This window comes from Sarcophilus harrisii, chromosome 3, assembly GCF_902635505.1.
Source record: "Sarcophilus harrisii chromosome 3, mSarHar1.11, whole genome shotgun sequence".
NCBI lineage: Eukaryota > Metazoa > Chordata > Mammalia > Dasyuromorphia > Dasyuridae > Sarcophilus > Sarcophilus harrisii.
Window position 1 is genome coordinate 28,955,603 of NC_045428.1, and position 26,881 is coordinate 28,982,483.

The 26,881-nt window shown below is 39.5% G+C and overlaps 1 protein-coding gene across 9 annotated transcripts in view; it reads right to left on the bottom strand.

Annotated features, from left to right (window-relative positions):
• Positions 1-26,881, bottom strand: part of TNIK (TRAF2 and NCK interacting kinase) — a 401,978-nt gene that overhangs the window by 38,627 nt on the left and 336,470 nt on the right. For 6 of the 9 annotated variants that reach the window (XM_031957654.1, XM_031957659.1, XM_031957656.1 and 3 more), the window contains 4 exons: positions 15,046-15,209; positions 9,783-9,880; positions 8,765-8,788; positions 3,112-3,296 (listed from right to left, as the gene is read on the bottom strand). In XM_031957654.1, coding sequence (XP_031813514.1) covers positions 3,112-3,296; positions 8,765-8,788; positions 9,783-9,880; positions 15,046-15,209 — 471 coding nt within the window. The remainder of the gene's footprint in view (positions 1-3,111; positions 3,297-8,764; positions 8,789-9,782; positions 9,881-15,045; positions 15,210-26,881) is intronic. The other 3 variants (XM_031957660.1, XM_031957658.1, XM_031957655.1) reach the window with 1 other exon arrangement.

A 26,881-nucleotide genomic window follows, 5' to 3' on the forward strand; every position in this document is an offset into this window, starting at 1 on the left:
AGCAAGTTTTCATGATGTCAGATGTGTAGTCCCTATCTCTTTCTTCTTACCTTATCTCCTCTTTGATGTCTTATATATCATTTTATCCTTGTGGGGAAACTCCTGATATGGAAAGTTTTTTCCCTGCTGCAGTACAGCAACTTGTCTGTGACTTCCTATTTGATCAAATTGCCTAGGGAACCTGAAAGGTAGCTCTTGGCCACAGCTGGGAGCTATCAGAGAGAGACATAAGCTGCCTCTAAAGCCAGCTCTATCATGGAGCCACTGTCCTTCTCTTTATAGTGTTACCTTTCAGATGGATAGGCAAATGGGAGTCACCCCATATTTAGGAACTTGAGAATTTTAAAAAGTTTTCCTTGTCTGGCATTGGCTGACTGTTCCCACGCCGAGGATGTGGATCCCTAGAGAGAGAAAGATGACCTGTTTTCTCAGGATGGCTGTGGCCATGTTCATCTAACTCAGGAGCAGCCTCAGGCAGATCCCCCTGAGTGCTTGAGTGGGGGGTCAGATCCTCCCATGAATTAATTTCCACTTGGATTTTGATGGAGTAAATGAATCATGGAGAGGCTGCCCTTGAGATCACTGATTCCTCTTGGCCTAGACTATTTATTAACTCTGTTTTTGATCACAACAAAAACCTAGTCTTTGGACAAGACATACAAAAATGCTACCCATTCTGGTCCATACCGGGCTCCATTGTCTTTAACTGACCTTAGCACTTAGCATGGACAGTAATCACACTGGTGATTTATCACCTACTGACTTTTATTGCTAATAAAAATTCCTGTGTTTGTCTTATCTGTTAACTCACCTGAGGGCTCTTTGAAGGCAGGAACATTGTGTCTTCCATTACCCATAGTGCTTGCGGGCATTGTTAGACCCTAGTAAGGCATTGTTGTTTGCTGAATAAATATTAGCTGTGGGTAAGGCGCTGTACAAATAGATTTGTGTGGGTATGCAATTACAGGTATGAATGTGAGTGTATCAAGTGCAAAGGGATATACTGTCACATCAAAGAGAATCTGCTTTCACCACGAGTTCATTTGATGGGACCACTAGTGCCATTTTGGGGTATCTGTTCTAAGTAGGAGCCTTCATTTTCATAAGAGATTTGATTAGATTCAGTAGATGGGGTTATCGACTCATAAAATACATTTTTGAGGACTAACTTGGATTTATTAAGCCAGTGGGTAAATCTACAAATACGATATCTCTTATCTTTCTCTTAAAACTATTTCTACCTACTAGGAAACATTGAGGATTGATTTTGTTAGTACAAGACTGATCTATTTTGTATGGGTACATTTTGTTTAGTCATTGTGGTGTCCAATTCTTTGTAACCCTGTTTGGGATTTTCTTGGCAGAGATACTGGAGTGATTTGCTATTCCCCCCTTCCCCAGCTCATTTTACAGATGAGGAAACTGAGGCAAATGGAATTACATGATTTGCCCAGGTTACACAGCTAATGACTATCTGAGACTGAATTTAAATTCAGGAAGATGAATCCTTCTCCTTTTCCTCTTTCTACGCTTAATTAGAATTCATTACTCAGATGTCTAACCAAATGGAGGACCAACCATTTTATGCAATTCTTTAAATGGACTTTGCTAATTTGTACTTACTTTATTAAATTTGGTATGCAAAAATGATTTCTAATTCAACTGTTCTCTTCAACCTTCAGAGTACCTCCAAAGGTTCTTGATCAAGTATGTCAAAATTATTTTATTTCAATTAGATAATGAAAATAAAAGACACAAAAGGGCAACAAGATGGTTCAGTGCATAGAGTCCTGGGGCTTGGAATCAGAAAGACTCCTCTTCTTGACTTCAAATCTACCTTCTGACACTTCTTAGCTACATGACAGTGGGCAAGCCACTTAATCCCATTGTCCTCAGTTTTCCCATCAGTAAAATGACCTGGAGATGGAAATGGCAAACCACTCAAATATCTCTGTTTAGAAAACCCCAAATAGGGGTTAGACATGACTGAAAAAATGACTCAACTAAAAGACAAAAATAGCTAGCTTATTTAGTAAGAAATCAATTATCTAGATAATGCACCTATAAGCTTTTTACAGATTTCATCTTGATTGGAAGGAGTGAGAGAGTCCATCTAGAAAAACTCAGAACAAAATCGTTTCCACAACTTATCTGGCATGTATCATTCATACTCCATTTGAAGATGGTGAAAGAGGCGTGTCTCTTCCCAGTAGATGGGTGCAGGGACCACCATTTCTATTTCTAGAATGCTTACAGAAGAACATTTCCTTACCCTGGGCTTAAATCTATCTGTGTGATTTCCAACCATTACTCCTACTTTTTCCCTTTAGGGATGAACAGCTCTAAACCCTCTGCAATGTGGTTGCCCTCCATATACATGAACACATCTCTCATGTTCCACTTTCATCTCTTCCCTAGATTAAACAGTTCCAGTTCCTTCAATCGATTCACCTCTGACCTTTCACTATCCTTGTTGCTTTTCACCTTGTTAATACCTTTTTAAAAATATGGACTCAAACTGAACACAGAACTCTCCATGGGTCTGAAGAGTTGGTGGAGGTGAGCGCCCTAGCTTTGGGCCCTATCCCTCTTCCGAATGCATCCCAAGATCTCATTGGTATCCATGGGTGCTATGGAATATTCTCGACTTATTCTGAACTTGGGATCCACGGACACCTTCAGATTAAAAGATGGAGGCCAAGGGAGTTGAGCAACTTGTACAATATCATGAGTGTCAGAGGCAGGATTTGAATCGCATCCACTGAGTCAATGTCACCCAAGGGTAGGATGTATGTGTGGAGCTGCCTGAGGTCTTAACCAATACACCGAAGGTCTAGGTGATGATGATGTCACGAGGCCTTAGCAGTGCAATTTCTCACCTTCATAAATCATCTAGACAGATGCCATGTGATCTCAGAGCTCGTGCCTACTGAAATACTAACATCTGAGGAGGGAGCAAATTTGCAAAACTGCGAATTTCTTAGAAGAAACAAATGGAGGTAGTTGACCGCCGATCTTTAGTTTGTTTTCCTTTCACCTCAGAGCTGTAACTTCCCCCAAATGAAGCAAAAGCACAACAGTGAATAAAATAAAAAGTAAAAGTCATCTTACATGAGCCTGGGGATGTCACTGACAGGCACTGTCCCATCATGTGTCTCACTCTCTCCGTCTTCTTCCTCCTCTTCGCTGCTTTCTGACTCCTCACTGGAAGAAGAATAATCGGTCACCTTCTTCAGGGGCCGGTTACTTTCCTCAATTCGGAGTTCCCTTAATTCTTTCGCTAGTGCAGTCAGGTCCTACAAAGGAAGAGTTTGACCTCCATGTGAAACATGTCGGGGTCAGGAAATGACTTGAGCTGCTTGTGTCTCACTGAAAGCCAATGTCATAGCATGAGCAATAAGGAAAGAGCTCTGGAGAATTGTTAACAAACATAGTGACTGGGCTAGAACAAACGGGAAACCATGTTTGTAGAGTGTGAAAACGAAGGAGGGAGAGATGAAACAAATTTTCTATTTACCCAAATCAATAGCTCTATTATGAATGCTTAGCTTTAAATATCCATTTTCTAGATGGGCATCAAATACGTGATTCTTTTATTTGGGAAAAAATGAAGTTGAGGTACCAGCAGAATCAACTACAATATACTGGGGCTAAGAGACACTTCCCTCCCCAACCCTTTAGGGCTATCACTCAGAGCCTCTCTCAAGGATGGCTTTTTCCCAAATGTGAATGCCATGTACAGAAAGCAACAAGATGGAACCACACTCAGTATTCCATCTATGATGATGACCAATATAGAGTGGAAGAGCCATGATAGACCACGAAGCTACTTGGCCCACACCAAACCTTAGTTCTTTAAATTGACAGACACTGCTTTGATTTCATCAAGAGACAAAGCAGGACATGCTTGCAGAGGAATGGAATAAAGATTCCTTTTTTTCAACAGTGTCCTCTAGAAAACCCTGGCTGAAAAACACAATATCTAAGTGAGGAGGGTAAACACATTTTCAAAACATGGATAATTATTCAGTTTACCATGACTCTGATGAAACCACGTAGCCTGCTGGGAAAGTGTAGCATTTCAAAAGAAGGGGCATTGCAGGCAGCATGTAGAGGTAGGAGGACAAAAGTATCTATTATCTAACATGCTTTTATAGCAATGCAAAAAGGGGGAAGCAAATCAGCAGAAGCACAATCATTCTGACTTGCATGGGTTAGACTGCCTGTGGTATAAGGCATGCAGATGATGGAAGAAGCATGTTGATCGTCAGTCTTACCATTCCTCCCTATATTAGTGACCGATGTAGGCACCATTGTATTTGGTCAGAGATCAGGGATTAGGGAGAAAGAAACTCATTGAAAAATTCTCAATTTTACAATTCCCCTAGGCCCATATTCTCTCTTCATTGCAATCCATACAGGTTCAATTGGCTGATCTGATCTTGTGTAGGATTACAGTAATGAAGTCCATCTGAGAATGTCTTAAAAGCCATCCCTTTGGCCTTAGAGGGGAATGGCCTTTGGTAATGGCATCCATTACCCCTGGATATGACTTTCTTAAAAAACAAAGATCAGTGGAACCATTTATATGTTGAGTGTTACATTTCATAAGATTGAGAAAATAAAGTACTTGGGTGGTATCTTTTGGCTGGGAATCTTGGAGGGCCAGGTTTACAAATGATGAAACCATGAACTTAAGTGCAAGAATGCATCTCTTTCTAATTTTCCATCAGTGTTAGAAAAAGCTTTATAGATTCTTCAATTTTCTCTGGAGACACACTAAAATTGAGATACTTCACAAAGCGAAGATTTTAAAAGGAAAGCCTGGAGGACCTCAGATATAGGGGTATCATCAAAAAAGTCTTTTAAAGTATTCAGTTGTGTTTAAATGTAATGGCTTCTATTTCAGGGAGAACCCACAGAACATGGATGGTCATTCATGCAAAATGATCTCTAGTTCCTTGAACCATGGGCCAAATAAAAAGTATTCCATTGAATACTAGGGAGTTACTTTTTTGTTGAAACATTAACTCAAAGTTTTCTAGTCAAAACCATAGCTGAGCAAGGATCCATCTACATTTTATCCCAGAAGTGGTCAGCCAACTTTAGCTTGGTGATCTCCAGTGGGAGGGAGCCAATTCCACTTTGGGACAGCTCTGGTTATTAGGAAATGTCTCTTTATATGAAGTCTAATGTCCCTTTTTGCCATTTTCATCCACTAGTCTGCCCTCTTGATAACTTCTACTTATTTGTCTTTCTCCAAAACAGAAGAAACTGAAGAATCTTTAAGTGAATCAGAAAAATGTATTGAAGCAGTAGAAGGTGCAAGGAACGTATATAACAGGAGAGAAAATCCTCCAAGTCAACACTATATCATGAAACAAGATTGAAATTTGTTGTTAAACTCTTTGACAAGCATAAGCCCGTGATAAATTTTAGAGTATGTACCTAGGATGACACTTTTTATTAGAACAAAGAGAGAATATGGTTTTAGGTTTACCCTATAATGCCAATAACCATATGAGTCAACTGGAATAACATCATTTGCCATGACAATCAATTATTTAAATCCATTCGAAAATCTTTTCTATTGTTTTGTACTCCTCAAAAGTTGAAAATTTAAAAACTAGTAGAGTTTTAAAAGGAAAGATCTCTACTGTCTAAAAATATCCTTTTTACTCACCCAAAGTCTATTAATTTAGTATGCTTCTTCTCAAGAACTCATATCTTTTCTTAACATTCTAATTCTTTAAAAATTATATTTGGGACCTGTAACTCATAGGAGCAAGAACTGGGAGTGAAAAGGGGCCCTGGATCATGGTCATGATCTCATTCAAATTTGTCATTTTATAGTCGATGGAACCATGGTTCTGAGAAATTAATTTACTCACCCAAAGTCATAAAGATGAAAGAGTTGGGATTTGAATCTAGATCCAGTGGTAGTTTAATATTTTTTCCATGACGCCATATTGGTATTGTTCTTACAATTTATGTTTTCCCTTTCCTCACTGTACCTGATAATTTGATAATTTCAGGCCTAATAAGGAATCATCTTTGGTAAAATACCAAAAATCACCAGAGAAATTATTTCACAGTTTGCTTAGGAACTTCTCAGATATTAGTACCTAGCTCCCTGTCCTCCTTACTCCTGACAGCACCCCCCAAACAGAAATGACCTCTCTATGTCATCAATCAATTAACCAAAAGTTTGTGTATCCAATTCATATTTTTGGACCAGTGATAATAACAATGTCCTAAGAAAAATGGACATGAAGTGAGATTAACATCATGGAGTTAGAGACTCATCATGGAGTTAGAGTTACTAAGATGTCTAATATTTGACACTTACATTTTCTCCAGATAATGAGCTTTTATAGATTTTATTGCTTGATCACCCCAGACTTTGGGCAGGAAATAAAAGGATTTGAAAAAGAAATGGAAGTGCTACTTAATAGAAAAAGTATTTATGATTTTATTACTGATTCAGGGGAAATGACAATTAAAAGGTCTTAGCTGACACAATCAGTGCCTTTCAGTAGCTTTTAATTGTAAAGATGTCTTGATTTATGCTTTTATAGCATCAATTCATTGTTATTTCCCAGACCTCATATATAGCCTAAAACATGTGAACATCCCACCTAAAAAGGTTATGTTTTATGCCTTTTCATTTGTAAGATATTATGTCAATTTGTTCAAACAAGATGGCCCATCTTTCCTTTATGTCCTTACATAACTGGAATTCACACAGATACATGCACACTATACACATACACACATGATATGTATATGTCATTATCTTTATAGGACATTTGAAAACCTTGAGCAAGATACTCTCTGGGACTCAGTTTCCACATCTGTAACAGGTAGGGGTTATAGCAATAACTAATCTCCAGTTTCCTACTAGTGCAATGGAAGCTGGTGGTGTGTTCCAAGGAACCCCGCATCATAGATTTAATGTTCTAAGTCATTTTCCAGCAACTCAGCATTATAAAATACATAGAAATTAGTTTACTGAATTATAGATTAGTATCCCAACTAAAATGAATCTCCCTGAACTAATTGAGCAGTAAGATCGTTAAAAAAATCATAAAAATAATTCCTATTATTCATGAAAAATGAATCAATTATAATTTTTGCAATATTATTCAACATTATTTTTATTTTGCCTGTTTTTGAGATTTTGGTAATAAGAAATTACCTTGCATTTCCTTTGAAACTATTTTGTATTTACATGTTCACAGGCTAATTTCCTACTTAGCTTCTCAAGGGGAGGGAATGTTTATGTCTCTATCCTTAGCATACCGTTAGACACATAAAACATGTAATAGGTACAACTCTTGGTACATAGAAATGTTTAATAGTACTTGTTAATAGGTTGATATACCCAGTACTATCCAGAGAAGATGGCTTTTTTTGTTGTTCAGTCATTTGTACTCATGACCTCATGGACCATAACACAGCAATACTATCCATGGTGTTTTCTTGGGCAAAGATATTGCAGTTGTAGTTTGCCATTTCCTTCTACAGCTCATTTTATAGGTATGGAAACTGAGGCAAACAGTTAAATGACTTGCCCTGGATCATACAGCAGGTGTCAGAGGTCACATTTGAAATCAAATCTTCCTGACTTCATATCCACTGAGCCATCTAACTGCCTCCAGGTGGTTTAGCTGTTAATAAATGAATCTCAACAATTATGAAAGCAAATATTTCCAAAGACAATTCAGTGATCTTATGTTTTTAATCTTTGGGATTTTAAAAATGATATGCAGAGGATCACATTCCTCAGGTGGCAATCACCTGAGCCAGGTCCCTAGATGCATTAAATTTTCCTTGATACACACATAGAGCAATTTTATTAGTAAACTGGAATATTGAAGGATGCTTTTTGCTCTTAAATCCTTTCAGAAGAAAGTTGGTTAGGACTATTATCAATCAATCAATCAATTAATGATTATATGTCAAATGTGTTCTAGGAATACAGCACCATATATGTTGAGTGCTGAAGAACGTTTTTGTTGTTAAATCCTTTCATTAGTGCTTTAATCAAGGAACGTTTATTGTCTAATAAATTCTCGGCATATAGTATAATTTGGGATATTTTCTTAATGAATGTTATCCAGATACTACAGTGCTGTATACTCTGCTGAAACGTGGAGGGAGACCTGGTACTTTGAAAAAAAGTAATCCTTGATCTATGTTTCTACTTCTGTTCCTCACCCAATGGAGGGTGCAGCAGGTAATGTGTCATATTTTCGGAAGCAGGGATGCTTATCTGTAAAGATCAGATGCATACAAACATGCCTCTCCAACATGCCAGAATCACCGAAGGCAGAAATGGTAGGAAATCACTGCCTCATTTGAACGCTTGGTGGAATCAAAGCCTCCATGCCCCTGTAGAACTTCCAACTCCATGCATCTCAGGCATCTTCCCAAGGCCCGCCATCTCTGCCGAGTGCATGCAGATCGAAACTATCCAACATCACCAGGTGTTGGGAATCCAGTTACTTTCCTTTCCACCAGCTCCCTACCTACGAGACCTGACAAAGGTGGGGACTTCTCATGTTGGTTTCTTCCTGCATGGGGCTTTCTGCAAGTCAGTTATCTGAGCTTAAAATGATACCCTTTCTTGGACAGACTTTGCTACCTGATTGAATGAGTTTTGGCCCATTTACTTCTGAGTGTCAAGGTTAGCAAAATCACAAATTCAAGTAGTTATAAACCACCACCTTTGATGACCAAGTGAAATAAATGTATCACTAACCTCATCTATAGCTTTCTTATAGCTCTGTGATAAGTGAAGATTCATCAGCATCAGAGGAAATAGATCAGAACAGGAAAAAAAGATAGAGGAACACAGTTAGGAAACAGAATTAGAACAGTTAGAGTAAAGTTGTTGCATTACAAAGAAAAGGACATGAGAAAACAGCAGAGCATGTTAAAAACAGAGCACTAAATTGATTTTATCACTGATTTTAGCATACTTTGAACCTCAAAAATATAAATTAAACAAGAAAAGCTTAGATTTCATTAAATAGACTTTGAGAAAATTTCAAGGAAATCAAGAAGGTACATGGAAACCATTCCCAAATTAAATTCAATAGTTTAGTTATTATCTTTGTACTCTGCTTTCTGTGAAATGATTTGCCAAGTGGGCAGCAAGAGGAGAAAAGGGGAAAGAAATTGTTCTATGATTTTTTAATTAGAAAAAAGCAAACCATGCAGCTTTTCCTCCTTCTATTCATCTTGAGGATCATAGGAGTCAGAGATCACATGGACAAAAAAGCCCACAGATTATTCCTATGTCATATTTTGCCCAAGAGTTTCAACATCTGCCCCAATCAAACCTTTTTACCAGAACTAGAGAAGAGAGAAAAGGAAGGTTGAGGTTTCCCCCCTTTCCATTTCTATTCTCTGATAGACTTGCTAGTAGGCAACCAAAAATCCAAAGGCAACAAAGCTGGAAGAAGTAATTGATAACAAAATCAGTTTCTTGACTTATTGAGATGAGGTTGCTATTTTCGACTCTTTGGCCCTCCTTAGTTCTGACAATTTATTAGTGAAGATTATGCAACTGATTATGAGAAGGGAGGGAAAGGGAGGAACAGAAAGGGGGAGGAGAGAGAGAGAGAAAGAGAGAGAGAGAGAGAGAGAGAGAGAGAGAGAGAGAGAGAGAGAGGAAGGGAGAGAAAGGACCCTCAACTATTCTTTTGTGTGAGGGACAGAAAAGATAGGAGAAAATAACAAAGGGAAGACAGAAAAAAGGAGAAAGAAAAACTCACAGCTGGTCGACCAGGTCGGGTGATGTCTCTTGACTCTTCTGGCTTCCCTTTGGGAGGCTCATGAGGAAGCACGGGCGATCCTTCAGATTTTGTGTTAGCTGAGGAAGAGAAAAAGACAGAACAAGAAGGTGACCGTGTAATATTGACTGGCTTTTCCTTCAGGAAGGACAACTGTTCAGATGCTTCTTATCTCTCTCCTTTTTTGTTAATGAATATTTTCTTGAATAAAGATAACATTTTCTCAATTCTAAGTGGCTCAGTGGAGGGAGAGCTCTGTCTGGAGTCAGGAAAACTCAAGTTCATTTTCTCTGTGATCCAGGCAAATCACTTGAACCACAGTTTTTTCCTCTGCAAAATGAAGGCGATAATGGCATTTACCTTACGAGGCTGGTTGTGCTGAGTATAAATTGAACTAATATTTGGAAAGTGCTCTGCAAACCTTAAAAAGCTATGATGTTATTAAATAATTGTTATTAATAATAATAGCTTTGTACGGCATTTTAGAGTTAGCAAATTATTTTGTAATAGAATGATTTTGTGTAGAATGTTATTAAACGCTAGCTATTTTTACTGTTCCTCAAGGGCTAGGACTTATAAAGACTCCACTCATGCATTCTCCTTTGAGCCTCTCAACAACTCTGTGAAGTAGGTATTATTTCTTTTTACAGATAAAGAAACACTTCTGAGAGGTGTTATATGACTTGCTCAGGATCACACAATTAGTAGGTATCTGAGGCAAGATTTGATTCCAAGAACCTAGCTGCTATTTTCTGGGCAAATGACCCAAAACTCCAGTCATGGACTTTCTCTAATCACTAGGGCTGTTTCTCCATGAGGTTTTCAGGCACTTGGCCAATTTGGCAAAAAGGGGAAAGGAAGTCAAACCTGTAGGATGGGTGGGGGGAATCAGACAGGTCCATTGATGACATTACAGCAATGAAGCAAATCAAGATTCTCTGCAATATTTCTGACTCAAAATCCATTCATTGAGAAAGCTGACCTATTTTGGGAGCCACATGGGGAGATAACCCTTCTGTTATCAGGCATGGAAATTATCAACTGTGAGCAGTCTATATTTAGTCATTTTATTCTCATGAAATTGAAAGGCTAGGATTCAGGGAAAGCCCTTGTATATCAGGTGAAGGATGAGAAAAGGGAGGGAGTCTGAATGGGCTTTTGGTTTCTGAGCCCTGTGAGTGCTCAGTGTGGGGGAGCTCAGTGGGCAATTCATCCCTTTCCTGAGCTCAGGCCTTTCCTTTAGAGTTATAAATCCTTGACCCTGTGATAATATTTAGTCCCATTGGTGGCAAGTCAGTTTTCTCATCTGCCAAATGAGGAGGTTGGACTAAATTGATTTTTTTTACATGTCAAAAATTATGCTCTTAAACCATGGGATCATAACCTTTTGTGTGTGTTGGGGAACCTTCCAGCAATCTCTTGAAGCCTATGCTGTCCTTCTCATAAGATTTTTAAAGGCATAAAATAAAATACATAATATCAGAAAGAAAAGCAATAATATTGAACTCCAGTTATCAAAATATTATTAAAAAGAGGCTATGAGCTGCTCTCCTAAACCATGAGTCTAATTGCGACACTCTCCTGAGCAAAAATTTTCTATGGCTCCATAATGCCTCTGAAAACAGTCTCAGACAAACATGAACACACAATCCTCAGCCTGGTTCTAAAACCATCCCATCTGGCTTCCACCTACTTTAATGCTGAGTATTTGTGTGTTCTATATTACAGCTAATCCTCTTGCCCAGCTGTTCCTGGGCTCTGCTTTGGGTTTTCTCCCCTCTCTGGGATTTATTCTCTCTTCATCTCTTAGAACCCTGAGCTCTCTTCCAGGCTCAGCTTGGGAACCTTCTTCTCTGTGAATCCTTTTCTTGTTCTAGTGTTGAGTGCCCTGTCACCTCTAATTGCAATGTATTTACCTACTAGCTTTTTGTTATTCGGTCGTTTTTCAGCTGTGTCTGATTCTTCATGACCCCATTTGGGGTTTTCTTTCTTTTAAAAATTTTTTTTTAAAAATTTTTAATAGCTTTTTATTTACAAATTATATGCATGGGTAATTTTACAGCATTGACAATTGCCAAACCTTTTGTTCCAATTTTCCCCCTTCTTCCCCCAACCCTCTCCCCACTTAGGGTTTTCTTGACAAAGATATTGGAATGGTTTGCCATTTGCTTCTCCAGCTCGTTTTACAGATGAGGAAACTGAGGCAAACATGATTAAGTGACTTGGCTCAGGGTCACAAAGCTAGTAAGTGTCTGAGGCCAGATTTGAACTCAGGTTTTCCTGGCTGCAGGCTTGGTGCTTCATCCACTGAGCCACCTAGCTTCCCTACAAACAGAACATATCTATGAATGTGCTCTTTTCCTAAATAGAGAGTTTTACAAAATGAAATCAGAGAATCATAGATCTTGAGTTATTAGGGCCTTCAGAAAACTAAATCCAACCTAATCCTCTCACTGGTAGATGAGGAAACTGAATTCCCAGGTGCATCAAGGGATTTGTTCAAGGTCATACAGTTACTAAAAGTTCAAGGCAGGATATGAATCCAGATGTCCAGACTTAAGAGTCAATTATCTTTCTTCTCCATCACATTGCCTTTGAGTGAAAAAAGGTATATTACCCCTGATTATTTATCCATGTTGAATGGAAGCAGAATCACTGGTCCGACTATATATCACCTGTGTTTGATGACACTTATGTGATACTAGAGTTACTATGGAAACTCAGTTTCCCTTCCCTCTTTTTTCCCTTCCTCTCCATCTTCCCCTCTCTTTTCCTTTATCCTATTCGACTCTCTTCTCCAAATCACCTCCATGAAACTGTCTTTGAACCAAATAAGAGGACCTGTTTTATTCTTTAAAATAAACTTGCTAACTCTTGCTATTGACCCACCTCAGTGGGATATTCTTTGTGAAGTCGTGATTGCTCCAATGAAGATGCCAAGGAAGGATAAAACACTGGTGCATTTTGGGTGGCAGATTGATTTATAAGTAAATCCAAATGCATCAAATAGTACTGAAGAAGGGACTCTCTTTTATCTCTTGGAAAAATTACCTTGTGAAGAAAGTAATTCTGAGAAAGGGAAGTTCGATTAACTAGAAGCAATGGATTGTCACATATAATTAGTTGAACAATATTAAAGTTTTTTTCAGGCTACCTCATTAATGGAAACCAAACAGTGATGAATGACTTAAATTAAATGTCCAGAGATGTGATTTAGTTCTCCCCAACAGGGCTTACTGGAACATTCAAATAATTAATTAAAAGAAGACTGGTTCTAGTCCTTTGAATTTTTAAATGCCTGATCAAACTCTAATTCTAGATAAATATAACATATTGTCAACTATACTTCTAAAAGTTGAACTGATTGTACTCTTTGCTGGGTCCAAGAATCTGTGTCAGCAGCTGATTGTTACCAGTCATTCTGTTCAGGGTAGAGATTGGGGGAAAGGATTGCTTCTGTACAAGCATCGAAAAGGGGTGTTATACCAGCAGGGGATGTGAAGTCAGTAAGAGCTTTTCCATTTCCCAAAGAGACAAAGGCTGGACGGCCATGTTAGGAGTCTTTTATAGTGGGGGATTCTTTTCCAGGTAAGGATTGCCCTAGTTGGCCACTGATGATCCTGCCAATTTGGTGAATCAAAGAGCTTGTTCCTATTAGCAAACAATGTCATATCACGGTTTGCCAGAGGAAACAATTCAGCTCAGTATTTCTAAAACTAAAACTCTCCTTTCTCTTAACAGTGTTGAGCTTTCTACACACATCACACACTCACACATATACACTCACATTCAAATACACACACACACACACAAACTCACAATGCATACACATATACATACAGTCATATATATACTCACCTACAAATACATACTTAAATGTATACACTCATATATACTCAAATATAAATGCATATACCATATTCACATATATACACACACTTATAAATACATGCTCATATATAGACATAACACATACATACTCCTAAACACACTCACATATAAATACACACATATACAAATACACACACATAGGTAGTCACACACAAATATACTCACCAACATTCACACATCCTTACAAATACACACACGTATATATACTCACACACAGATACACCTACTTACAAACACATATACACATTCTCACACAGAGAACACTCACATTACACATTCATACAAAGACACTCATGTTTACTAACATATATCCATATATCCACACATTTGGATACAGAAACATCCACACAGATACATCTGTACATAATCACACAGGTTTTCTCATACACATCCATACATCCACAAAGAAAGTCATACACTCAGACACAGAAACATTCACAAGACACATATACCTTTACTTACACACCTGCTCCTGGACACACAGCCATATATTCTTTCACAGACTCAATTACACACTCACACATATAAACACACACTGCCATAATCTAGACTTTCATAGCCCAAAGGAGCCACAGAGACCCTGTGGATCTGATTCATTTCATGCCACAGGACCAGAGCTGGAAAGGAGCTTTAGAAATCCCTTAGTTCAGTCCTCTGTGGTTGTAGAGAAGAACGATAAAATCAGACAGATAAGTGAATTGCCGAAAATCCTAGAGGTAATATGAGGCAGATCTTGGATCTGAATCCGTGTCTTTTGAGTCTAAATTTATTATTATTGTGTGTCCTGGCACACGCTAGGCACTTCAATGTTTTTCCATTTCATTCATTAAGTCTCTGATACTCTTCCTTCTATACTCTATTCAAACACTACTTCAGGGATTGGCTAGGCCATATTGTTCCAATATCAAATGCACACTTGTCAAAAACTATTTTATGGAGAAGTCAGCCAGGGCAAATGCTCACAAGTCATTCTGTCTGACTTTTTCACAAGGTCAGAAAAAGTGATACAAGGACACTCCCAAAGTCTTGCTTAAGAACTTTAGAATTGATTGTATAACATGGGAGACAGCATGCACTCCCTCATCAGAGAAGGTGCTGTGCTCTGTGAGCTAAGGAGAATTGAAGTAGCTCAGAAGAAATGTGAGATGCACAAGGTTAGAAAAGTCACCCCAAATGTTCATAGGGATGTTTGTGTTTGAGACAGAACGTTCTGAGCTCATGTTGTTCTGATCATCCACAGTCAGACACTCTGTGACTCGATTCTAATTCAGTGATTCATTTTGGTCCTGAGAACGAAGAACAACCAACCAACCACATCACACAATCCTGCCGAAAAGAAAGAGCCATTTCTTACCTCGAACTCTGTTCCGTTCACTGGAGCCAGCTTGAGATCCTGGCTGGGAACCTCCCTGGGAACTAGGCTGGGAACTTGGGGTGCTGGAACTGGAGGAGCTTCCACTGCTGGTTCTCTGCAAGGGACTTTCCATGATGGGCTCAGTTCTCCGTAGGTCAGGGTTGCTACATGAACATCAGATGGAGAGAAGATCTAGATTACCATTGGTTTGGTTGGGACAAACACATCCTGTGCAGCTAGTATGATATTACAGGATTCTGAGGGTTGGTACCAGGTTCTCTGACCTGTACTCATGAGGTGACAAAGGATAGAAAATGGGCATTTCTACCAAATGAACCTGGGGACCCTATCCCGCCTGGGGTAGACAGACCATAGCTGTGACCTGTAATGTCTGAAATTAGCCAGAAAGGTCAATATACCTGTGATTTCATACAATCACCTTTCCACAATGAGAACTGCACCCCTCTTTTAAAAATTTGTTATTAGGTCATTTTCAATCGTGCCCAACTCTTAATGACCCCATTGGAGTTTTCTTGGTAAAAAGATTGGAGAGGTTTGCTATTTCCTTCTTCAGTGCATTTTACAGATGAGGAAACTGAAGTAAACAGGATTAAGTCACTTATCCACGGTCACACACTAGTGTCAGGCCAGATCAGAATTCAGAAAGATGAGTCTTCATGACTGCAGGACTGGTGCTCTATCCACTGAGCAACCTAGCTGTCCCCTTTTAAACATATAGTCTTAGACAAATACTCAAAGTTCAGAAGGGTTATCACCTGTTCAGGGTCACTCAGTCAGTGTTATTGGTAGTATTAAAACCCACATTTTCCTTATTCTAACTTTAGTACTTTATGCCCTTGAGCCTCATTTTAAAAATTAGCTTAGAATAGATTTACTGCATGAAATAAATATTAAAAAAACATGTTACTGAGATAATAAATCTATTGTTCTCTGATTTTTATTTTATTGATTCTATGATTTCCATGAGGCTGGTTTACTTCAATTTCAGTCACAGATTTAAAATTTGAAAGAATCTCAGAATTTTTTTGTTTTTTTTTTTCGAATGAGAAACTGAGACCCAGAAAGGTCACAAGCTCATAGATTTGGAACACTAAGGGATCCTAGAGGCAACTCAATCCAATTTCCTCTATTTAAAGATGAGGAAAATGTGGCTTAAAATTGAAATGACTTTTCCATATTCACACAGGCAGGAAGTGACAAGGATGGGATTAGAATCTAGGTCTTCTGACTTAAAATTCAATGACCTTTTGATTTCACATTTCCCATCCCTTTGAGAGCCATTCACTCCTTCACTTTTGCCAAGAAAGCTGTCTTGCTGTGAGAATATTCAGTCTAATGCTACTTCTCTTTAAGGGAATGCAACTTAGCATTCATATTCTTCATCATCAGAGAACAAGTCACAGTTGTTTGCAGAGGGCACCAAATCTTGCCATCTCATTCCCTAATGAAACTGCCCTGAATTCCAAGGTAAATCCTGCTATTGCTCACTATTTATACCATTAGGCCAAGAAATCTCCTTTTGGAAAAAAAAAAACTCAATTGTCCAATAAATCCACAAGATCTCACCTTTCCATATGTTTTTGTGATATAACTACCCATTCTCCCTATCTTTCTCTTGGTCTCATTTTGTCATTTTCTCTAATACAGAGCTCATTCTGAATTTGTATCTGAGTAATCAAATTTGCAGGTGACCACGAAGAGGCCTGTTCTAGGAATCCCTTGGACTGCCAACTAAGGTGATTCTGAGGGAAGTCAGTCAAGCCAACACAACACCCTCAATGTTTTCAATCAATTTCTATGCTTGCAACAGAGTTCTCTATACTTGTTCCATTATGAGTGGAATGCTAGAAAGGCAAGAGAATGGAGCATTAACTTGAAATACATTTATGTGAATGAGTCATAACTGAAAAGTCTCCCTACTAAAATATTATTTAGTTTTATCAAGAGGACCAAGTAATTTCTCCAGTTCAGTGAACATTTTTAAGTGCCAATTATGTGGCTAGCACATAGGATACACACACAAAAACATAATATTCCCAGCCCTTGAGGTGCTGATATTCTACTGGGGAGATGTATGAAAACAGGCCAATGCCTATGGGGCATAATGCAAGGACTTAAGGAGCACGGACAGCTAAGTGGAAGAGGAATACCTTTGTAGATGAGGCAGAACCTTGAAGGAAGTTCAATGGTGAAAGGTAACTTGGGGAGGGAGTTTATTTGTAGGATAAAGCCCACACAGAGGCTAGAGATGGAATGTCTAGTTCAGAGACAGGTGACATTCATTTTTGGCTGAAACAGATTCCATGAAAAAGAAGCATGAAATAAGAGTGACAAGATGGGTTGGAACCTATCACATTTTGGAGGGTTTTAAATATCCTCAAAGGGCAGACAGAGAAGCTCATATGTCATAATCTTCCTATGTATCCCTTATCATCTTCCTACTTAACTCTCCGCAATGGCTTTTCCAAACCATTTCATCCCTTCTCGAATCCTCCATGGCTCCCTCTCCTTCCAGTTCTCTCATCTGAGAATCTCGCTTTGTGTTTTACATATAATGTCAAGGTCATTCACCATGAGGCCCCTCTTTACTCCCCTTCCTCATCTCCTATCACTTAAGTGCCTTCTGCCCCTCTCCTCTTTCACCCGTTTCATATGATGAAGTGGTCTTACTGAGAGATGGCTGAACAAATGATCCCATTCCTTCCTTCCAATAGGTTGTCTCCTCTCTCATTCCCAGCATCACCTATGTTCAATCTCTCCTGGCTATTGGTTCATTCCCTACTACTTACAAACATGTCTATGTCTCCCTTAGTCTGAAAAAAACCTACACTCAATCCTTTGATCTTATAGCTCTTCTGTCATTTGTAGCTAGACTCCTCAAGGTCTCTTGATTTCACCTTGGCAGCATCTCTCAAATTTGCTCACTTCTCTAACACTGTTGCCATCCTGTAGCAAGCCCTCATTACCTCACACTTGGGTTACTTTAATGACTAGTTGGTGGGTCTGCCTACCTCCAGTCTCTTTCCACTCCAATCTATCCTTCATTTAGCCACTACAGTGATTTTACTAAGGTGCAGTCTGATCATGCCACCCCACCCTGTCTGTAGTCACTAAACTTCAATGATTCCATTGGTTTCCTGTTGCTTCTAGGAGCAAATATTAAATGCTTTGACATCCAAATGCCTTTATAATCTAGTCCCTTCCCAGACTTCTTATTCCAGTCTTCTCATACATTACACCTGAGAAATATTCTTTGATGCAGGGACAATCATCTTTTAACTATTTCTTGAACAAGAGACTCCACCTCTCATCTCCAGGCATCTCACCAACGTCAGAATCCTGTTTTCCCTTTCCTTAACTTTCTACATTCAATTGGATGCCAATTGGCAAACTCTATCAATTCTACCTTCAAAACTTTTCTTGTTCCTGTCTATTATTGTCTGCTCTCATTCCAGCTCATCACCTCTTGCCTGAAATCTAGTCAGAGCATCCTAATGGGTGTCCCTCACTCCAGTCTATCCTGTTTCGCCTCCATCTTTCATGTAAACATATGAAGGCTTTAATTATTAGTGTAAGGAATTTCAAGCCCCTCTACCACGACTTGGCAATGACTTAGTAGAGAGGTCCTAGGGAGTAAAGTGAGGCACAAAAAGGTTAAATGATCTTTCCAGGGTCACAGGATTAGTATCAGTGAATAGATCTGGATGTAGGTCTTCCTTATATCTCGATTAGTACTTTCCCCATCATGCCATGGTACTTCCATAGTGGTGTGAGTCAGTTAGGTATTCTAGACTCCAGACATTGCATTTCCAAAGAACCTGAATTTAAACACCAGCAGAATCTTATTGTCCCTTATAAAACTCACCAAATAATCTTACTAACACACACAGGTCTGACCAGGTCACTTCCTTGTTCAAAACTGTTAAAATCTTCAAATTGGAAAATACCACAATAAACATTTAGTCCCTACTGGAAGGCTCTCAGGGTTGGGGAACACACATATTAGGAAGAATGCAGCTATGTTCCTTTTCTTCTGGAAAAAAAAGTTTTTCTATGTTCCCGTAATATGACTCCCATTAGATCCTTGGGGGGACAGGGATAATATCGGTTTTTATTTTGAGATCACCAGTGTGATGCATTACAAGTGTGGGAGTGTGAAATAATCAAAAGGTCAATGGATTTTAAGTAATAAGAGTTGGAGTCCGACCCCATCTTTGTCACTTTGGAAATCTTACTTATGAAAAAATGGTATCAAGGATTTCATTGGATAAAAATGTGACTGGGACCAAGAATGAGCCAATGATATAGTGAGAGCGAGAGAAAACTGATGATGAACACACATTTGCCATTACCCATTCAATGACAAGAATGGGGGGATGGTACTTGGGACACTGGGCGGTGGACATGTAAAAGAGTGGCAGGAATGAAGGGGTTACAAGAAAGAGAAGTCATTGTCAATCAATCAACTAGTTAACGAGTATTTATTAATTGCCATTTGTGCGCCAGACACTTCTTAGGAAAAGAGAGATCCTTTGGAGGATTAGGATCTCCCCAGGGCCTAACCGAGTGCCTTGACCATTGTGTGTGCATCCTTAATGTCTGTGGAGGGGAACAGGTGGTGGTGCACACAGAAGGGGAAGGAGATTGAAGTCAAGGGGACTAGTTAGGAGGCTTTGCAGCAATCCAAGAGTGAGATAATGAGGACCTAGACAAAGGTGCTAGCAGTGGGAACGGAGAGGCGCGTGTTATTAGCCAGAAGCCTGTCTAGCAAAGCGGGGGCAAGTTGTGATCAGGAACACAAATGGTTTGTGTGTGATGCTAATTGGTCCCCAGGAGGGCTGTTTCCCTGACCTTGGCCTCATTAGCACCATGTTCTCACCATCAGAGCTAGCTGGTGAAGAGACTTCCATTAATAGACGGTTATTTTAGCTGCTGAAATTGGAGAGTATTTAGCAAATATGTAACCATCTTTATCTAGTTTTTTTTAAATGCAAGTAAAAGCATAACCTTTTATGATCCTTTTGAGAAAAGAGTATTTGTACCCATCATCTTGTGTGATATTATACAGGATAATTTCTTTTTTGCCCTTTGCAAAATGTCCCTGAGATGGATGGCCCACCTGTGGGTACCTTCCGGAAGATCCCGAGAAATGCTTAATGACCAATGTACTCAGTACATCCAGCTGAGTCTGAACACCTGGAGATCTGAAAACATATTAATGACTGGCTAAACCTCTCATCTCTCATCCTGATCTCTGGCATCAGGAAGATGATGGCACTTAGTTGACACCTAAAGTGAAGTAGGAATTATTCAATTCATTGGAAGAACTCCAAGAGTCAAAATGGAAAATGAAGGCTCCAGAGTCGATTTCTGAGCCCCACTGGCTGAGTTTGACTATCTGGGACTGATGGGCTGGATGAGAGCCAAAAGACCACTTTATTTTGTGCAAAGATGGCACAGCCAGGCTTTCAAAATGGGAACTAAAGAGAAGTGAGGAACATGGAGCCAGGAACATTTTAACTAGTTCAATTCCATCAAATAATTAAACCAACATTTATTAAGTGCCTACTAGTGACAAAATTTGGATGATAAACAAGGTTTTTGCCCTCCTAGGGTTTTTATGGGTTTTGAAAGGGATGAGATACAAAGACTGATAACACTAATGTGCAATATCATATGATAGGAGCAAATTAAAATGGTTTTTGAGGTTTGAAGGGGAACATAATTACTATCAGGGTGATCACCAATGGCACCAGAAAGAGGGAGCACTTGAGACAGGCTTCAAGGGGCGGGTAGGAATTAACAGATGAATCAACTATTTAGTCAACAAGCATTAAGCACTTTAATGTGTATGTGCCTGGCACTTTGCGAAGTGCTAGGGATGCAAAGAAAAAGCAAAAGCTGCCCTTCCCTCGAGTTGTTTAATTCTGATAAGAGAAATACGTGTGTGTAAATATAAACAAGAACATGTGTGTGTGTGTGTGTGTGTGTGTGTATGTGTAGGGAGAGGGGAAAGACTTGAACTGAAAAAGGCTTCCTTGTTATTGGTTATCCTTCATTCTGGAAGAGGACCATGCTTTTTTTTTGAGCCTATAGACAGTCACCAAAGTACAAACCAAGAAGACATCCTAGATATTGGGATCAATGTGAACAAAGAGATGGAGATGGGTAAGTTAAGGGAGTGCTCAAAGGAGTAGAGAAGTCCACTGGAGTTAGCACAGAATGCTGAAAAAAAAAATGAATAATAGGATGGAAAATCAGAAAGCTAGGGTGGAAGCTGATTCAGGAGGAATCTGGATTCTGAGCAAAGGTGTTTAAACTTTCAATGGTGAATAAGAGAAAACTATGGAATATGTTCTTATTTAAAATCACCAGAGAGATACTACAAGAGCGATGCTCCATAAAGATTAGTCTGATGGAGATAGGAAGGGTCTATTGCTAGGAGAAGGTTAGAATACATGTTGGGAACCTACTGCAATATTCTGGGGTGGGGGCCAATGACGAGAGTCTGCACAAGAGTGATAATAGTAGAAATAAAGAAGATGGAGTGGGGGGATGAAGGATGCTGTGAAGGGGGACAAAACATGGTTAACTAATTGACTATGAGAGATTAAAGAAAAGGAAGATGATTTGTAAGGAAAAAAACAAACATTCATTAAGTGCCTATTATATGCCAAGAAGAAATACTATCTTATTCATTCCATCAACAGCCATGCAGGTAGGGAGTATTATTCTCATCCCTATTTTACATTTGAGGAAATTAAGGCAGACATAAGTTGCCCAGAGTTACCCAGCTATGAGGTGTCTGGGGCCTGACACGAACTCATCTTCCTAACTTCAAACTCAGTGCTTAATCCATGCATTGGACCATATTGCTGTTTTGAAAAGAACCAGAAGGTCATAAACATGGGAGCCACGGTCTGAGGATCAAAGATATAGAATTCAAAGGTGCCTCAGAGTTAATCTGATCCAACCCCCTCACTGTATGGATGAAAAAACTGGGGCTCAAGAAGGCTAAAGTATTTTAACAGATATAATAATTTAAGAGCTCGAGGCTCTTTGGGGGGGAAAGACCATAAGTTTGGTTAATAGGAACATGCTTGAGCTGTGTTGATTCAGTGGGACATGAGTGTTGAGATCGGAGTTCTGAATAAGGATAAATATCATTCTTCAAGTTCCATCCAAAGCTTTTTTGATTTTGAGTCTATTTGGTTCTCTAGAGAATTGTCTGGTTCACCAAGACGCCCCCAGTTCAGGGACTTGCTTGGGTAATATTGCTGGTAAGTATTTACCTTAGGATTTGACTTTTGGGCTTCTGGGTACATTTCATATTTTATATCAGAGTGACTCATGAAGCCCTGGGTTGAACTCACACTTTGGAGACATACGAGTTATATGAACCTAGGCAGATAATCTCTCGGAGTTCAAAATAACTCTCTGAGGCAGAGAAGGGAGTAACTTGCATCCACAGGAGCTTCCTCCTTACGGAGCTCACTGTATCAGTGAAATCACAGATATAATCCATGTCAGGGGAGGATCCCAATTCTAACTTAATAAAATACAAAATGGCACATTTAGTTGAATGTAGCAGGAGCAAATGAGAAGTCAAGTGAATTTGGAATGTCTTTCACATGAAAGAAAGGTCACAGGTCAGATCTTGATTTCTTGATTTAGAAGTTGTGGGCTGTTCAGGAGGAGGTGGGCTGGGTAACATTGTTTATTGGTTTTTGAGGTCAGCATATAATAAAGGGCACCAAAGCATGTGCTTTGGGCATGGAGGGTAGAGGAGCAATAAGGGCAGGTGAGGATAGTATTTGTGTTATCACCTGGACTTTGGCAGAATCTAGAGAGCTGAGTGCCAGGGACAAGAAATGACTTTTTCAAATGCCTGCTTCAAGAAGAATTTGTAAGCATCAAGATAAAAAGAGAACATAACATGCTCTCTACAAGTGAAAGAAGGAAGAGGAGAGTACATAACTAGGGATATTAGGCTGTCCAGCAAGGGGCAGGGTTCTTTTTTGGGCAGCAGAGGAAGCATCTAAAATAAGAAGCAAGATTTCACTGATCTTAGATAACTATTGAACTGTGTACTTTACACAGAGTTGGCCCTTATTTATGAATATCTGGATTCAAGTCCTTTCTCTGACACTGTGCGACTCTGGACAAATCATCTCATCTCAGCCATGAGGTGACTCTCTAGATTGGAGAGCTGAGATTGATTTCATCAGAGGCCTCCCTCTTCTCTCTTAATGCAAATCTGAGTTCCAATTAAAAACAAAAACTAATATATGTATGGCACATATACCTGTATGATTATCACACATAGTTATATGCCCATATACATACATATTATCCTTGTATATACATACATACATACATACACACACACACACACACAGAGCTACATATTTGGGTAGCTAGGTGGCACAGTGCCATTTAAGTCTTAAGTCACAAAGACTTATCTTCGAGTTCAAAGCTGGCTTCAGACATTTACTAGTTGTGTGACTCTGGACAAGTCACTTAATCCTGTTTGCCTCTGTTTCCTCACCTGTTAAATGAACTGAAGAAAGAAATGAAAAAATATTCCAGTATCTCTGTCAAGAAAAGCCCCAATGGGGTCACAAAGAATTGGATTGATGGAAACAACACAACCATCACCAAAATGTGTGTGTGTGTGTGTGTGTCTGTGTATGTATGTATATGTATGTGTGTGTATATATATATATGCACACAAGAATATACATACAAACATTAAAATACTCCAGTGGATCTGTGGTATTATTTGGAATTTCCTTTCAGTGAAGCTGGTGACAATGCAAACACACTTGCCCAATTTGTGAAACACTCATCTATGTGCTCCCAAAATCTCACCAAAGGAAATGTGTGAAAGGCCCTCCTTGATTTTTTTTCAGTTATCAGGGGCTGGTGATACCTGCCTCTCTACCTGCAATCACTCATCCTTGACATGCATGTGACCAGCCAATCCTCCCTTTATCTCCTACAGATCCATGATGAGATCTTGCCCTTACGCTCAGAGCTCCTCACTGCATGCACACAGCTCCTGCCCACCATCTGCAGTTCTGATTGCAACTGTACACGATTCATCTTCAGTCCTTCCTTATTACTGTGTTCTGTGTCTGACTGCTATAGACTAACGGCAGTAGCATTTTGCCATTATAGGTGGATCTTTGCTTACATGACAAAGTTGGGGATAAATAGAGACCCTCGGTAATGTCCCAGAGGAAATCCAGCGCTCTTTCCTGCTCCTGTTCTATCCTACAGAAAGGAAGGGAGTAGGAAAGTTTTGTGTAGCCTGTAGGACGCTAGCTTGGAGTCAGAAGGAGCTTGGTTCAGTTTTAGCCTCGGATCCCTAAGCAGCTCTGCTTCTAATAAGCTAAAGTGTGGTGAGCAATGAGAGAGAAAGAAAGGCAAAAACCGTCCCTGACTTCAAGAAAAGGAGGGAGACAATAAAGAAGGAAGGGAGGGAGGGAGACAAAACATTTAAAAGTGTAGATATACATAGAGAATAAAAGGAAGATCACCTTGGTGGGGAGAGCAAGCAGAAGAGTGACTTGGGAAAACTTCCTATGGAAGAGGTGGGGTTGGAGCTGGATCTAGGAAGAAGTCAGGAAGGAGGAAAGAGCATTGTGGGAGTGGGGGAAAGCTAGTGCAAAGACTTGGAGACAATTTCATTGTGAGGAAAAAGAACTAGGTCAGTATCTCTGGACCACAAAATACCTCAAGGGGAATGATGCACGTGGATTCTAGAAAGGAGGAAAGGGCAAGCTTATGAATATTTTTTATTTCTTTATTTTTGCTGTGGCAATTGAGGTTAAGTGAGGTTATGAATTCTCTTAAATGCCAAAGAGAGGACTTTATATTTGATCCTAAAGGAGCTTCATGAGCAAGGCACTGGTGTGGACAGAGCCATGCCTGAAGAAAATTGCCTTGGCAGTTGAGTGGAGAATGGATTGGGGTTTGGAGACGTGTGAAGCTGGGGACAGATTAGGAGGTTGATGCAAGTGAGAGGCAGCCTTGAAATTAAAAAACAGACCCAGGGAGACAAGAGAAAATTGCAGCTAAAAGGAGGGAGGGCTTAAAGGTGTCTTTGGAGAGGCAAAGAAAGGAGTTGGTATAATGGGTTTTATCAGGTACCCAAAGGTAACAAGAAATACTTCACATATTTACTCATCAGAGCTCATAAGTCTGCATTTATACAACAGCTACCATGTGCCAGCCACTGTGCTAAGTGCTTTACAGATATTATCTCATTTAATCCTTAGAACAACCCTATGAGGTAGGTACTATACCCCCAATTTACTGTTAAAGAAATTGAGAAAAAGGGAGGTTACATTACATGGCCAAGGTCCTATAGCTCGTAAGTTGCTGAGACCACATTGGAACTCAGGTGTTCCTGACTCCAAGCTCAGTATCTCTACACCGTGCCATCTGGCTGCCATTAGAATCATGCATTACTGTATCAGTGGTGAGGATCTGCAAAAAAGACCTCTATTGCAGTGGATAGAGCACCAGCCCTGAAGTCAGGAGGACCTGAGTTCAAATCTGGTCTCAGACACTTAACACTTCCTGGCTGTGTGACCCTGGGCAAGTCACTTAACCCCAACTGCCTTGGGGGGAGCAGGGGGAAGCCCTCTATGAAGATACTTGTAAGTGAGGTAGCAGTATCAGTTGCCTAGGATGAATGAGGGGGGAAATTTCATGAAGAACTTAATAAATCCATCCAGCTCAAGCCCACACATGCTCTGAACCTTGGGAACTTCAAAGAAAAGAGGAGAACAGGGATGACAGAGAGAAAAATAGAGGAAAAGAGTCAGGGAGAAGTCACCTGGGAGGCTACAGTCACAGAGATTGCGTGGGCCCCTCGCCCCTCTGTCTCTGTGGCAGCCAGGGGCTGCCTGCAGTGGGTCTGACAGCTATATGCCCTGTAAATGCCAGTGATTACGCTTTTGTGTTGGCATCCCATTATGTACTAATTCTCTGAGAAAACAACTAGAAAGTGCTGAATATGATTAGCACTAAGAATGAAAGAATGAATTGATTATCTTTTTAGCAGACTCCTAGAGAACAGATACACAGTCTGTCCATCTGTCGCTCTGTCTACCTAGTCTGTGTGTGAGTCTGTCTCTCCTATACAGCTCTCTGACATAACCCATATGCCCGGGTGTCCATACATATACACAGGATATATATATAGGATCTCTCTCTTCTATATAAGTTAAATGACTCGAGGGAAGGGTCAGTTTCATTTTGTCAGCGCATCCCAGCGCAAAGCTCAGGCCATGGGATGTACACTTACACTGTGTGAATTTAATAACTTATGATATATAATATTATAGTAATATTAATAAATATTATTAATAATAAATTATTATTATTTCATTAAAATGAAAAGGCATTATTAAGTGTTTATGGTGGGCCCAATATGTATCACATACATACATATGAGTTTTGTATTTGTGTGTCTATGTATACAAATATAATATATAATCTGTAACTAATTTAACTATAGAGTACATAATGGGTTTATACACAGGCTTTGCATTATCTTTCCAAGGAACTGTTCCCTTGCCCTTTCTACCCTGGAAGCCTTCCCTTACTCTCCCTGGAAGTAATAAGCATTCCCCTTGGATCTCATAGCATACTTTATTTTATACGTCTTGAATGCCTTGATTATGTGTTGCTGTATACTATGACTAAATGAAATCTCAATAGAGTCATAAGGAGGAGCATTGTGGTATAGAGAAGAGCATTGGGTCTGGAGTCATAGGACCCAAGTTCAAACCTCAGCTTTGCT